We start from the raw sequence: 16,276 nt of genomic DNA on the forward strand, positions 1-16,276 counted from the left end.
GTGCCCCCTTTTCAGTCAATCCTACACTCACACCCCTAGGCAATCACTCTAGATTTCTGTCATTATTAATTAGGTATGTCTTTTCTAAACTTTTAATTACATAGAATTATATAGAATAGAATAGTATATACTCATATCTGGCTCCTTTTGTTCAGCTTAATGTTTTTGAGGTTCACCCATGTTGTTGTGTATGACAGTAGTTCATCCTTTTTTACTGCTGAGATTTCACTAGATTTATATCTCACAATTTGCATATCTAGTCACTCATTGGTAGACATTTCAGTATTTTCCAGTTTCTGGCTGTTATGAAGCTGCTATAAACATTGGTGTACAGGTCTTTGTCAGCACTCTAACATGTGTTGTAGCTCATAAATTTGTCTGGGAAGACTCTACCCCCACCCCACTAGCCAAAGCATCTGTGTGTGTTGCCAGGAGTGGAGGGAGGGCAGCATGGAGAATTTTTCTCAGACCTGGACATCATAACACCACATTCCCCTACAACACTAACTGGTCTGAGGAATAGACATTTGACCAAAGAAAGTTAAGAGTTTTTTTCCCAGAAGAAAAATAATCTTTTTTTTTTCATTTGGGAAATGAAAAAAATGCAACCGTGTAAACTTGAAGATGCTACACCTTTCTTCCCTGGTGGCATAGAGGAAGCCCTTCTATGGTGGGAGAGAATAAGAATAATGCATAGGGAGAAATAGGAACAGAGGGAGAGAGAAGGAAAATTTATGTCCTCCAGGAATTATGCCTGACAGAAACACCCACATTTAGATAAAATTAGGACTCTGAAGAACCTAATAAAGAAGGGACTGGAAGCTAGAGAAGAAGGACACAATGGAGACAGTTGAAATTCATAAATCATGTTCTCAATGTCCTGTATTCCACAGTGTCAGCTTTTTCTTACTTTGAAATTAGACATGGAAGTTACCAGCTAGAGGCCTTGACACAGAGGAGTAAATTGACATCTCACTGTGGAGCAAGGAGATGACTAAGATGGAGAGGTGTTTCCCTACCACCCTTCCCTCTCCACTCATCCTTGGTTCAGATCAACAGATATGTACTGACATCTGCCTGTGAATAGACCAGTGTGATGGAGTTTGGAGACATAAAGATAAACTAAACAGTCTCTTCCATCTAAGACCTCACATTGTAGAGGAGGGATAACTCAGCCTGGAGGTAAGGGCAGTAAGGAGCTAAATCTTAGAGAATAAAATGAAAAAGAGACTACAAGGAGAGGTATAGAGACAAGAAACATTAAGTGTTCTAGAATATACAGTCAAAGACAGGGAGTAGCCAGAAATAACACTGGAGAAGCAGGAGTTGGGTCAGGAAGGAAATGGAATGCCACACCAAGGTTTCCATTTTATGTTGTAGGCATCATGAAGTTGTATTAGTTTCTTGGAGATAACATAACAAAGTATCAGAGACTGGGGAGCTTAACAGAAATTCATTTTCTTATGATGCTAGAGGCTAGAGGTCCAAATCAAGGTATGAATTGACAGGTTTGGTTTCTTCTGAGGCCTCTCTTTGGCTTGCAGATAGGTGTCTTCTCCCTGTGTCTTCACATAGTCTTTCCTTGTTTGTGTCTGTGTCTAAATTTCCTCTTTTTATAAAGGACACCAGTCACATTGGATTAGGGCCAAATCTAATAACGTCATTTTAACTTAATTACCTCTTTAAAGATCCTGTCTCCAAACGCTGTCATAGTCAGAGTTTCTAGAGGTTAGGATTTCAACATATGAATTTTTAGGAGACAGAATTAAGCCAGTAAGAAGACAGTGAAGGATTTTAAGTAGAGAAGGACATGAACAGATCTCTACTTCAGAAACATTACTGGTAATAGTGTGGAAGATGGACTGAAGGAGGACAAAAATAAAGGTGTAAAGGCTTGTTAGGAGGCTTTTGGAGTTGTCCAAACAAGAGTTGATAAGGGCTTGAATTAGAGAGCCTACTTTCAGACTCCTATCTGATTAGAATATAATCCAGATAGAGTGGCCTATGAGCAGTTGATGACTCTTCCCACTAGAACAAATTCTGCTATGTGGGATATTATGCACATTTGCTCTGTAGGAGAAGGGTAGGTAGAAGGAGGCAGAAGGAAGCTCTGTGAAGGATTCTTCAATCATATGGTTTTATAAGGCTCCCTAAGTTTGGATCATATTCCTTTGTCACTGTTTCTATTCCTTTTTTTTTTTTTAAGTAGGCTTCATGCCCAACCCAACACAGGCCTTGAATTCACAACCCTGAGATCAAGACCTGAGCTGAGATGAAGACCTGAGCTGAGATCAAGAGCTAGACATTTTAACTGACTGAGACAACTACTCCTCTATTTCTATTCTTACTCTTGTTATGGAGATTTATTTTTGATGTGGAAGAAAAACCACAGTTATGGAGTTGGAATCCTACTGGGAGCCTCAATTCTGGCAATTACTAGGTGAGTAACCTTGGGAAAGTCATTTTGTCACTCTGAACTTCAGTTTCCTTTTATGTAAAATGAAGATGATAATGATATCTACTTCACAAATTTGTTGAAAGAATTAAATGAGATCATGCATGGAAAGTACTTTTAAAGAGCTGTATACTTGTTATTTATTCTCCTTGTTATCCCTAAAGGACATCTTTATGTCTGTAGGTGGGAATGGGAAGAGGATACTCGTTACAGAGCAGAGTGGTAGCTATGATTTATTGAGTTACCTGAGATGAGCTTTAGATGTGAGCCCTAGACTGTATCTTTCTTATAGAACAGGAGCCCCAGGTCATAGGATTCAGTGGGTAGTAGTTGCATCAACATCTGAGAAAAATATGACTCTTCTCTGGGCTATTTGTATCTGATTCCCGGAGGGGAGGGGGATGCCATTTGATTTCAGTAAATACTGGAATTTGAGGGACATGCTTAATATCACCAAAACAAAAGGAAGGAAGCAAATAGACAAAAGCAGAGAAAAACAGGTAATAGCCATAAGAAGGAATATGAAAACAAAAGGTAAAGTCAGAAAAGAAACTAGAAAAGGAAAAAAACCAAAGACTTTCCCCAGAATGTCTCCTACTTCAGACTACTTATTCATGTTTTATTTCTTTAAGGATAAGAACCTCAAGGGTAAGGAGAGGAACTATTATTTTTTTAATGTTTTTTATTTATTTTTAAGAGACAGAGAGAGGCAGCGCAAGCAGGGGAGGGTCAGAGAGAGGGAGACACAGAATCCAAAGCAGGCTCCAGGCTCTGAGCTAGCTGTCAGCACAGAGCCTGATGAGGGGCTAGAACCCACAAACCATGAGATCATGACCTGAGCCGAAGCCGGATTCTTAACCAACTGAGCCACCCAGGCGTCCCTGGAACTATTATTTTTATATTATTTATGTATGTGTCTGGCTAATATCAACTCATTATTAGTCATACTATTGTTCGTAAGAAATGATTCCTGGAAATTTTGACTTGGGGTTACTTTTATATATAATAATTAATATTTATGTGAGCTATATACCTCACACAGTGCAAACATAGAATTTCTTTTTTTTTAATTTTTTAAATGTTTTTTATTTATTTTTGAGAGACAGAGAGAGACAGCATGAGCAGGGGAGGGTCAGAGAGAGAGGGAGATACAGAATCCGAAACAGGCTCCAGGCTCTGAGCTAGCCGTCAGCACAGAGCCTGACGTGGGGCTCGAACCCATGAACTGTGAGATCATGACCCGAGCTGAAGCGGACGCTTAACTGACTGAGCCACCCAGGTGCCCCTAGAATTTCTTGATGTAAGATTTTATGTAACTTAAAAAAAAAAAAAAGATGATTTGCCCAGGACAGAACTGTGTCTCTGGTAAAGGTTTTGAAGGGAATAAAGTTTTAAAAGCCAAAAATAAAAATAAAAAATAATGATTTAGTTGATCAAACATAATGCTTCTAAAGACCATACCTTAGAGGGGAATGTTTCTTCAAAGAAGTCTGACATGTTTTCACATAAGAAAACTATTACTTAAATTTGAAGCTGAATACTAACCTTGATAACCCACAAAACTGTTACAAACTAGAATGCATGGCAACAACTGGTCACCAGATGAGACCAGGGATTCATGTTTTATTCATTCAACAGGTATATTGAACGTAGGGCTTTCTGTCAGGTGGTTGGTGTGGAGTGGGTGAATAAAACAGACATAATACCTGCCCTCATGGAGCTTACCTTCATGCAGGATAGTTGAATAGTAAATAAACTATAAGTAAACATATAAACAACATATAATTACAAATTGTGATAATTTTTATGAAGGAAAAGGACACATTGCTATGAGAATAATAGTGAGAACTTCAGTGTGGGTAGCTGAGGAAATGACATTTACACTGAAACCTGAAGGATGAGTAAGAGTTAGTCCTGAGAAGAATGAAGAGAAAATAGTCAAAGCAGAAGAAACAATATGTTGTAGCCCCAAGACAGGAAAGAGTTAATAGTGGAGTTCATCAAAGCTGGCTTGTGTGGCAGATCTTGGGAGTCTAGTTCAAGTAAAGCTCAGTAAATAAGACTCTATTTTTGTTTCTCCCATTCATTCAGTTTTTTTTTTTTAATGTTTTTAAATTTATTTTTGAGAGACAGCACGAGCAGGGGAGGGTCAGAGAGAGAGGGAGATACAGAATCCGAAGCAGCGTCCAGGCTCTGAGCTAGCTGTCAGCACAGAGTCTGATGCGGGTCTCGAATCCAGGAACTGTGAGATCATGACCTGAGCCAAAGCTGGACGCCTAACTGACTGAGCCACCCAGGCACCCCTACCTTCATCCTTTAATAAGAAGTTTAAAATTAAGGAATCAATACACATATTTGTCAATAAAAACTATCCTTGCCAAGTTACTAATATTATGTAATGTTTTGGTTGAAAATTTAAGCTGTACAAGAAAAATATTTCCTTCTTCTTACTCATATAGTGAGATATGAAGATGAAATTGGTCCCTTAAGATGAGATTAGAATTAACAAAGTCATCACCTTTAGATTTAGGAGCTAGTGTTGTAGGGCTGGAACCGGGTTAGCACTTGGTCAGTGCAAGGAAGGCAAGGACTTCAGAAAGGAGAGAACAATCCAAGCACTTCCTAGGCCATTTATTTAAGAACTGCATTTTTTTTTTTACCCTTTTCATTGTTGGCTGTACCCTTCCCTTAAGGTTTGATCTTTCTTTTTCAGTCCTTTTAGAATATGGTTCTATTTCTTGAAGATCTACCAAGAATCACTAATTTTGTTAGCTTAATATATAAGGAATTCAGAGGGTTAAGCATATTCACTTCTTGGGCTTTTACTACTCATGTTTCCTATTCTCCTGTCCCTCTCTGAGATGATGAGCCCCTCTTCATCTTTCTGGATTTCAATTCTAGTTTTTCCTCTGGGGACAGTTCTCTGACATTCCCTCTGTGCTACCAACCAGTCTTTCATACTTCACTCTGTTTTAACACTTATCAAGCTGTACGTCAATCATTTTTTAGATAAGGACTTCCCTCAGGGTAGAATCTCTCATCCCTATTTAAGGAATCAATACACTTAAGTCCCCGGACACGGGTACTTAAGTGTCCATTGACTGAGTGAATGAATGAATGAATGAATGGACAAACAAATCAACAAATCAATGGAGATCATTCTACTAAGGAGGAAAAAAACTTTCTTTAAGGTCACCAGTGATTTCCAAATTGCTAAAATTGCTAAAAGACAATTTCCTGTTCTTATCTTGCCTGACTTTTCTGGAACATTGGACCCTAAAGAATATTGTTTCTTAAAATTCCTCTTGTCTCTTGGCTTTAATGACAAATCTCTCTTGGCTCTCCTCTTCCTTCTCTGTGTACTCCTCAGTTTCCTTTACTGACATCCTCCTCTACAGCACCTTAACTATTAGAATAGTGCACACTCTATTTTCTGTTCTCTTTTTGTTTTCAGTACATGTTCCCTGGATGACCTAATCAATGGATTCAGACTCTGTAGTTAGGGTGCATGGGTGCAAGAGCATCTGGTTCTGGGGATAGGGAGTGGTCCCAAACAGACCAGGTTTGGCACTCACCACTGACAATATCCAAACAGAGAAATGAGTGGTGGTGAAATAGGAAAGGAATTTATTTCAGTGAGACCAATAGTTGGGAAGGCAGCCGACTGATGTCTCCAAAGTGCTGAAAATACTTCCATGTTTATATATGGAAAATGTGGGAGGAAAGTCAGTGGGTACATGCAGGTGGGCAGGGAAGATCAAGTTGATCAGTGTCTTGGGGTCAGTTATGGGCAGGAGTCTTGCTGGCTCAGGGCAGCCATCATTGCTTGAGGGAACAGTTTGTTCTTAGTGTCTTTTGCCTGAGTTAAGAGATAAATTGGAAGAAGAATTTAGTCAATTCGAAGGTTTGAGGTCATAATGGAGGTAGCTGAAATCCTCTTTCAACTCTACACTTCATGCCTCTGAAATCCCCACCTCTAATTCATTTCTTCCCTCTGAGCATGAGAAAGATATATACAGTTATCTATGTCCATAAAGACCTCATCCTTAACATACCCTAAACTAAGTTCCTTCTCTCCCCTGTCCTGTCCAGTTCCCAGTCTGTTTTTGTTCATGAATCCCCCAACTTGGGGAATGACACTACCATTCAGATTGTCAACATCCTCCATTCCTCTCTCTCTAATTGTTTATCAAGTCATGTTGATTTTATTTTCATGGTATATTTTGACTCTAAGTCCTGCTATTGTAGAGAGAACCCATGTGGAGCTCAGAAATCTCCCTGAACTAAAAAATCCAGGAAGGCCAAAGCAGCTAGAATTCACAGAGCAGAGTTCTGAGAAGAGAAGAGGGTTGCACAGGGAGAGAGCACTCCAGAGATCAACAGAGAGTCCCCCTCCCTTGAGTCTTCAGCTAAATACTGATCAGAACATGATTTGAGGAAACTACCTGAGGCCAGATAAAGTGCCACTGGAAAAGAGCAAAGAGAATAATCCTCAGAGTACCATCTCCTATAAGATAAAATTCACAATGTCTGGCATTCAATAAAAGTTACCAGCATGCAAAGAAGCAGGAAAATATGATGCATGATGCATGATGAGGATAAAGCAATTAATATAAACAGATCAAGAACTGCACAGGAGATAGTAGAAAAGACACTAAAACATTTATTATAGCTGTATTCCAAATGTTCAAGAAGCTGGAGGAAAGATTAAAAATGTTAAGTAAAGATATTGAAAATATTTTAAAAGATCTAAATATAACTTTCAGAGATGAAAAATATAATATTGGATATGAAAAATACATGGGATGGGATTAATATCAAATTAGATAGCACAGAAAAAGAGATTAAAGAAGTTGAAGATAAAGCAGTAGAAACAATATAAAACGAAACACGTAGAGAAAAAATACTTAAAAGTAAAACAGAACATCAATGAGCTGTAGGACTTCAGGTGACCTAATATGTGTATAATTGGAGTCCCCAAAGGAAAGGAGGTACAGAAAAAATATTTGAAGATATATTGACTGAAAAATTTTCTAATTTGATGAAAACTATAAAGCCATAGAGCCAAGAAGTTTCAATGAACCCTAAACACAGGAAACATTAAGAAAACTATACCAAGGTGCATGCTAATAAACTTGCTTAACGTTAGTGATAAAAGAGAAAATGTTAACCCATACTCTTCATCCCCACTGCTTTAGGTTGGACCCTCATTTTTTTTTAAATTTTTTAATGTTTATTTACTTTTGAGAGAGAGAGACAGAGTGTGAGCAAGGGAGGTGCAGAGAAAGAGGAGACACAGAATCTGAAGCAGGCTCCAGGCTCCGGGCTATCATCAAAGAGCCTGACATGGTGCTCGAACTCAGGGACCACAAGATCATGACTTGAGCTGAAGTCGGACACTCAACTGACTGATCCACCCAGGTGCACCAGGTTGGACCTTCTTATTGTCTTACTTGGACTTTTACTATAACCTCCAACTAACGTCCCTACCTCTAATTTCCTTCCATACTAGTCTTCTCCTTTCACCACTATCAGAGAGTTCTTTACTGTTCCTTGAATAAAATTCCACTTTCATAGTAGAGGGCAAATAAAGCCCTGTTAGCTTGGCATATATGACCCCTTTTTCTCTTTCCAGCTTTAGCATCTCCCCAAACTACATTTGCTCCCATCTTTCTAGCCACATGGACCTAGTTATGGAAACAGCTGTCCTTTCTCCAACGTCTATGCCTTTGTATGGGCTCTTGTCTCTGCCTGGGAATTCCTGTCCTATATTTGGTTTATATCTATAAGCTTTGGAAGGCAGGGACTATCTTTCCTCTCTATAGGGCCTGCTACATAGCGTAGTACATATTTTCCAGTGAATGAAATTATCATTTAAAATTATTTTTATTTAATAACAGCCCAACACTTGGAAAAATTTGTTTTTATGTACCTATACATTGAGACTGAATATAAACTATCTTTATTTTCAATAGCCAGAAAAGTATCTTTTCAATACAATATGTTGTTGGTTATTGATACATTTGTCTTTGACTTCATCTAATTTTTTTAGCTCATTGAGGTTCACAGAAGATTTTATTGATGGCTGTGTTTAGAAGGAAGGCTGTTAGGGGTGCCTGGGTGGCTCAGTTGGTTAAGCCTCCGACTTCGGCTCAGGTCAGATCTCACGTTTGTGGGTTTGAGCCCCGCGTCAGGCTCTGTGCTGACAGCTAGCTCAGAGCCTAGAGCTTGCTTCTGGTTCTGTGTCTCCTTCTCTCTCTGCCCCTCCCCGTCTCATGCTTTGTCTCTCTCTGTATCAAAAATAAATAAAACATTAAAAATTTTTTTAAAAAAGAAGGAAGGCTGTTAGGTTATTGAGCATCAAATATTACTAACATGCCTATGAATGACTGTGTTTTCTGGGTGTCTGAAATACACGACAATTTCGTTTATGAGTGAGCATGTAACATGACTGATTTCCACAAAAAAGACAAGTGCTCTTTTGATAAGTGCCAGAAAAGAAAATCACTCAGAGTATACATATACTCCTACAAACAAATAGGAATATTTTTACATATATTCAGAGACTTTCCTCTTAGGTATTATGGCCTGACTGCAGAAGTTAGTGACTCATTCACTGCCAATGGCCATATGCAACATACCCATGTGGAAGAAGGCATAGACTAGGGTTTTATAAATTAACAAAGTTAATGTTTAAGAACAACTGTATTGAGGCAAGTAGCAATATGGCTTCACTAAGTTGCATTTAAGCTAATCAAATTCATAAAAAGTGTTATTTTATTATTATTTTTTAAAAATTCCAAGTCTAGCTTTAATTTTCTGCACACAGTGGGTTTGGGAACACATATAAGCTAGTCCTAATTTCACTCGTTAATTTATGCAGGAACATTCAATACGTACCCACTATATATTAATCACCATGCCAGGTGCTAAAGATGCAGAGATTAATAAAATAATCCCTGACATTAGTGAGCTCCCAGTCAAGTAGTGATTCTGAAGTGAGATCAGGAAAGGCATATGCTCTTATGAAGATATACTGTTGTTTTCAAGGGCCAATTATCAAAGTACCACCCAATTCTGATCATGGGGGAGAAGGGTTTGCTCTCCGATGGGAATGTGCTGCATAATTAGACCCAGTGATAGTGGGAAAGGCCAAGATGTTAACACAAAATTGTAATAATAGCCATATAATGGCTACTATATAAGAGTACCTAATGTTACCTAGGAATGACAGGAAATATCTGATAGGCAGGAGAAAATATGTGTTTTATAAAAAGTCTCAAACTCTGGAGTTACTGATTTAAGAATCATTTTATCACATTTAAGAGGGATTTAAAAAAAAAGAGTTTTAAAAAATTGTTGAATGAACATGTATACCCAAAATCAATATAACATTGTATGTTAATTATACTCCAATAAAAAAGATTCTGCTGAGTGTGTTAAAAGTTAAAAAAAAAAAAAAAGAGTGATTTTTACTATGTGCCAGAGTACTCTATATGCAGTAAGTATCTCATTTAACCTTCACAAAAATCTTACAAGTTTAGGTGCTCTGGAACTTTTGGTAATGCTAATAACATTTAGGAGGATGCCATCTATCAAGTGGGTCTAAAGAGAGCCATCAGAGAAACAGAATGAGGAAAAGGGTGATGTCATAAAAACCAAAGCAGGATAGTGTTTTGGGAAGGGAGAGAGAGGTCAGCAGGGCCACATGCTGCAAAGATGCCAAGGAAAATGGGTACAAAAGAACCACAGGTTTCCCAATTCAGAGATTGAGGGTGACCTTATGAGAAGCATTTTCAAAAGAGTGGTTAGGGAGGGATGAGAAACACAGTATAAAGGGTTGAAGAAAGAGTTGAATGTGCAAAGAAGAGGCAATTAGGGGAATAAATTGGGCTGGAAAGGGAAAATGGAGTGGAACTTGAAAGGGGAGTAATACGGAAAGGAAAAAAAGAACAATAGAAAAGGTAAGACTGAAGAGCTTAGCCAAAATGTCCTATTTGCAGAAAGAAGGTAAGAATAGAAGAGAGAGAAAGGGTGGGGGCAACAGTGACCAAGAGGTCTAGTGGAAGATAAGCCCCGAACAGGGAGAGGCAACTCTTAGTGAGGTTGAAAGAAAAAAGTAGAAGACATAGAAAGAGAGGGCTCCTGGGTGGCTCAGTCTGTTAAGCGTCTGTCTTTAGCTCAGGTCATGAACTTGAGTTTCATGAGTTTGACCCCTGCCTCGGGCTCTGTGCTGACAGCTTAGAACCTGGAGCCTGCTTTGGATTCTGTGTCTCCCTCTCTCTGCCCTTCCCCTGCTTGCACTTTGTCTCTCTCTCAAAAATAAAGATTAAAAACAATTTAAAAAAAGAGAACTGGGGGGAGTTTATTACTAAGAGGTTCTATTTTGATCTTAAAAGTAGGAGGCAAAGTTGTCTGCTGCAAATTAGGTGGGCAGGGCGCTTAAAGACAGCAAGGCAAGTTTGTGATGTGGGGTATAACTACTTATATTCAGAACATCATGTATGATATTCTAAAGACACTCTGCTGAAGTCTTTAATCAGAGTTGGAAATACTAGGGAATATATCCTAATAACTCCTTTCTCTTTTATAAAAAACATGAATCCAGATTCTCTTATGGATCCCTGTCTTAGATTTTGGGTATGGGGTTTCCTTTGTGGAGGTGAATGGGAAAAAGGTGGTATATGGAGGAGTAAAGGATGAGAGAAAAATCATGAATGGGTGTTAAATTCTATTTAACTTTTTTTTGATACATACTGAGATGATTATGCAGTTTTGAGTTACGTTAATAAAGTTTCTAATATAGAACCATTCCTTTGTAATATCCTTCTTGAACATGAAATTGAATTTGATTTGTTTGTATTTTATTTGGAATTTTGGCAACTATGTCTATGGATAAGATTATCCTGTAATTTTTTTCTTCTCTTACTGCCCTTGTGTTTTAGCTTAAACTGTACTCTAGTCTCATAAGCCAGCATGATGTATCAACATGTATAACATTTTTTTCACCATTGCTTTTTGCACTCCCCTATTTCCTTCTTGGTTCACTTTTATTCTGGTTTAAGTACATTCCTTACTAGTTCTTTCAGCAAGAGTATTTTGGCAGTAAATGTTCTAAGTCTCTGTAGGTCTTTAAATACATTTATTTTGCTGCTGTTCTAAATTGTAGTTGGTCTAGGTATAGACTTTTAGGTTTGCCCCGTCCATGAACATCTCTGGATTTCACCAGTTCTAAACCCACTTTTATGTTAATTTCTCGGTTTAATATTTATGAGATACATAGATAATATGAATTTGAACCACATGAATGGCTAATTTAATGCATGCTTGGAGATCTAGTTTCTCTCTAGTATCTATTTCCTTTCCAAAGTACTGGCTAATGAACCATAATTTCCTTGCAAACCCACAGTCCCAGAAACAAAGAGATAGGGGCGCAGCCACTTTGGAAAACAGTTTGGCAGCTTCTCAAAATGTTAAATATATTTCTAATATGAACCAGAAATTCTACCCAAGAGAAATGAAAACATATGTCCACATAAAAACTACCCAAGTATAGCTCATGGTTCTGCCACTAACTAGCAGAGCAAATCAGTTAAATGCTTTGGGTTAAAGTTTTTTCTTTCAATATGTAAAAGGAAATACATATATTCTAAATTATCTCAAGGAAATCTTCTGATAATAAAGTTATGTGAAGTAGAAATGGAAATAAAATTGGGGGTGCATTCCTTAGTAAGGGTCTCCCACAATCATATGCACTCAAGGATAGAAGATATAAAGTATTTAGACTTTTTATTTATCTCATTTCCTTAGAGAGACAACAACGCCTCCCTGGAATATCTTTCTATATTCCTCTGGTATCTAGAAAGTGCCTTGGTTGGTGAAGGAAATGACACTGTAAACTCCAGAACACTGTCAGTACAGCTTTCAAATCCAATAGAAAGACTATACAGGTTAGTAAAAGGAAGATAACTTACAGAAGGAAGAAAATTCTTCTGTGTGCATCATGCTGTATACTAATTACTTTATATACCTATCTCATTTATTCTTTACATATAATGTAGATATATTGTCCCCATCTTTTAAATTTAAATTTTTGGATAGAAAATTGAGGCTCACAGAGTTTAAGAGATTTAAAAACACATATTCTTATCATATTTCATCCCACCTCTATAAAGAAAGTCAAATTCTTCCATGGAACTTTCCTACTTCTTCCTTGACCATCTTGGCCCACCATGATTACTTCTGTACTTGTCTAGTGCATATTACCGATATGCCAGTTTCACACCTATAACTTTTTGCAATATTGATTATATTTGACTCACTTATTAATAAATAAGCATTTACTGAATAGCCAACATGGAACCCCACTGGACAGTAGGGTTACACAGATGAGTGACACAGTCCCTGCCATCAGAAGTTAAAATCTAGTGGGGGAGACAACCCCATTAGCAGTTTACTCACACCCCAGAGAACTTTCTCTATTTCTGTCTCCCCCAGTCTAGAACACTCCTATTTTAGCTCTCAGGGGGAAAAAAAAATCTTAATAGTGAGCCTGAAAGTAGCAAAACTAAGTTTTAAGGGAAAGGTGAATTTCTTAAATGTTTATTTACTTTTGAGAGAGAAAGAGAATGCAAGCAGGAGAGAGAGAGAGAGAGAGAGAGAGAGAGAGAGAGAGAGAGGGAAAGAAAGAGAGAATTCCAAGCAGTCTCTGTACTGTCAGTGCAGAGCCCAATGTGGGGCTCAATCTCATGAACGCTGATATCATGACCTGAGCCCAAATCAAGAGTTGGCTCCTTAACCAACTGAGCCACCCAGGCACCCCAAAGGAAAGAGGAATTTTAATTAATGAATTACAGTAACACATACTCCAAAGCTTCAAGGACAAAACACAGAGAAGGTAATGATTCACTGAGAAACTTAAATTTTCCTAAGTAATAGAACCTATCCCAGGCAGAGGGGATTTGAACCAAGCTCCTAGCCCCATGGCAGTTCAAAATGGATGGTGTCATACTATTGTAACCCAACCCACAGTAGGGGGAAAAGGTATTACTTATCAGTTGCTGGTAACTAGGCATGGCTTCAGGAACAAAATTATTTCAGCCACTGTTCTAGCCAGTTATGCTACTAACAACATATTCCTAAGATAGTCTGCTTGAGTGCAATGATAACTTTTTAATAGTTGGTAAAGGTCCACAAAATAAAAGTTATATGAACAAAATCTGATACATAGAAATGATTCTGCCCACCTCTGGCTTCTTCCTGGTTCTTTTAGTCAGGTTTGGATCTTGCTTTCTAGCAGTGTTAAATTCCATTTTTCCCCCCTTCAGTTTCATGTTCTAGAATACTGAGTCAATCCAATTTAATGAGTGCCTTCAATATGCAAGCAATATGGTAGATACTTAAAGTAGATAAACATGAAAAAGAGAGGATTCCTGCTTCAGAGAGTTGTGAGTCATGTAAATAATTATCTAGAATATGGGCCTGGTAATGTCATGTTCTTGGACAAGTACTTTTGCTCTCAAGAGCCCTACAAATGAGCCAGATATATGACCTAGTACATTCCACCCATACTATAAGATAAATATCTCTACCATCTTCAAGCTATTGGACCGGGCTGTGTTAATGACTAGGTATACTAATAGGCTTGTTCCAGAAATGTTGCAAGCGTTTTCTGAAGTGGAGCCAAATTCAGAGAGAGGATCTCTTGGTCTTACCAGGTAATCTGAGAGAGAGAGATCAATCTTTGTTGTTTTATAGGGTATTCACCCCATATCCTTCCTAGACATGCCCTTGAGGAATATTTCAACCCAAGCCTCATACCACCTATGAAGCAACAGATGAGGCAGGTAAGTTGATTCTCTCTAAAAAGTAGAATGTGGGGTTAAAGGAACTGGAATTTACTGAGCACATACCATGTGTTACACATATCATATCTCATTTAAAGCTCACGTTAACACTGTGGAGTATCATTGCTCCTATTTCACATCTGAGGAAACTGAGGCCCCGAGAGGTTAAATAACTTGTCTAAGGTCACATAGCTAGTAAGCGGTATTGATTCAACTTGGAGAAAGGCACTGGATGAAGTGCTAGTTAAGCAGTGTATTAGGGGCACCTGGCTGGCTCAGTCAGTAGAGTATACAATTCTTGATCTCGGAGTCTTGAGTTCAAGCCCTGCATTGGGCATAGAGCTTACTTAAAAAGGGGGGGGGGGCTGAGAGGCTCAGTTGGTTAGGGTCCGACTCTTGATCTTGACTCAGGTCATGATCTCACAGTTTGTGAGTTCAAGCATCAAGTTGGGCTCTGTGCTATCAGCACAGAGCCTGTGTGGAATTCTCTCTACTCTCTCTCTCTGCCTTTACCCCACTCATGCTCTCTCTCTCTCTCTTTCAAAATAATTTAGAAAGAAAGAGAGAAGAAGAAAGGAAGGAGGGGAAGGAGGGAGGAAGGTAAGAAGGAAGAAAAGAGGGAAAGGAGAGAGGGAGGGAGGAAGGAAGGAAGGAAGGAAGGAAGGTAGGTAGGAAGGAAGGAAAGAAGGAAGAAAAGAAGGAATCAATCAATCTGTTGGATTCTGGTTGTACCAGGAATCTATCATGGCTAAGTGATGTTTCAAATTATCAAACTGCTCCAAAGCCATGGATGGAAGGCCCCTTCACAGCAGGCTGAACTCCAGGGAGATCCAGACAATGCCTGAAATTTAATTTCACAAAGTCCCTTTGATGTCTAGTATTATGTTTTGTTTAATTTCAGGCTGCTTCCATATTAGAAATGTGTTAGAGAAGTAGCCTTAAAGCAAAATAACTTACACAAGGGAAACTCCTGCTGAGTTGGTAACACCCTGGGAGTTAGAGATCCTTGTGGCAGAGGAGGCCAGGGAGCAGGAGAATATAGAAGCCCCTCAGCCCTGAAAGCTCTGAAGATCTGGGAGGCCAGATAAAGTGGTCAGAGGGGTGGTCCCACAGCTTGAGGTAATTAACAGCCCAGGGTTACATAAAAAGGAGTGGGAAGGCAGGGGATAGCTTTGGTCGGGCTACCAAAGTCACTGAATCAAAGCTTGGTCTCTGAGTTCACTGAACCTTCCCGCTCAGCAATTTCCACAGGTAAGTGCAAAGGAGAATTACTTCAGGAATCTGATAATTTAACTACTCTTCTGATAGAAGGGTTTCATCACCAAAATTGGAAAGAAAGTGGGTCAATGGTGATGACATGATTTACTGATGAGGTCAACTTATTTTTCTGCAAGGAGCTTGGCAGGAATCCTCTAAAATCAGACAACCCCCAAATCATTTATATCTAACTTTGGGATTTAAAGCGGCACTTGGCAGTAGTAGCATTCCTCGTTAGGTTTAACTTGGGTTGAAAATCAAAATGTGTAATCTTTGGGAATGCACTGATTAACGAATGAGGGGAACAAAGAGGAACAAGTTGGTTGTTTAGAAGTTGCCATCAATGGGGCACCTGGGTGGCTCAGTCGGTTAAGCGTCCAACTTTGGCTCAGGTCTTGATCTCACGGTTTGTGGGTTTGAGCTCCATGTCGGGTTTTGTGCTGACAGCTAGCTCAGAGCCTGGAGCCTGTCTTCAGATTCTGTGTGTCTGACTCTCTCTCTGACCCTCCCCTGCTCACGCCGTGTCTCTCTCTCAAAAATAAATAAAAATCATACAAAATGTTATCATTGATGATCCATCAATAGTCATAAATGAATAATTCACAGAAGCTGGTTCTTTGTTAGAATCTGGGAGTAGAGCCTCAGCACTAAACTGAAAGATTCATTGGCCAGAAGATTTCTGAAATCTTTCCATAGCTGGTTTATACCCTTTCAGAGA

At 38.8% G+C, this 16,276-nt stretch overlaps 1 protein-coding gene across 2 annotated transcripts in view; it reads left to right on the forward strand.

Annotated features, from left to right (window-relative positions):
• The first annotated feature begins 2,303 nt into the window (after positions 1–2,303).
• Positions 2,304–16,276, forward strand: part of ASIP (agouti signaling protein) — a 95,419-nt gene continuing 81,446 nt past the window's right edge. The window contains exon 1 of one of the 2 annotated variants that reach the window (XM_029917776.1): positions 2,304–2,440. In XM_029917776.1, the coding sequence (XP_029773636.1) occupies positions 2,373–2,440 (68 nt within the window). In that variant the 5' untranslated portion in view covers positions 2,304–2,372. Of the gene's footprint in view, positions 2,441–14,276; positions 14,302–16,276 lie in introns of those variants that run through there. The other variant, XM_029917778.1, reaches the window with a different exon arrangement.

This window comes from Suricata suricatta, chromosome 12 (genome assembly GCF_006229205.1).
Source record: "Suricata suricatta isolate VVHF042 chromosome 12, meerkat_22Aug2017_6uvM2_HiC, whole genome shotgun sequence".
NCBI classification, from domain to species: domain Eukaryota; kingdom Metazoa; phylum Chordata; class Mammalia; order Carnivora; family Herpestidae; genus Suricata; species Suricata suricatta.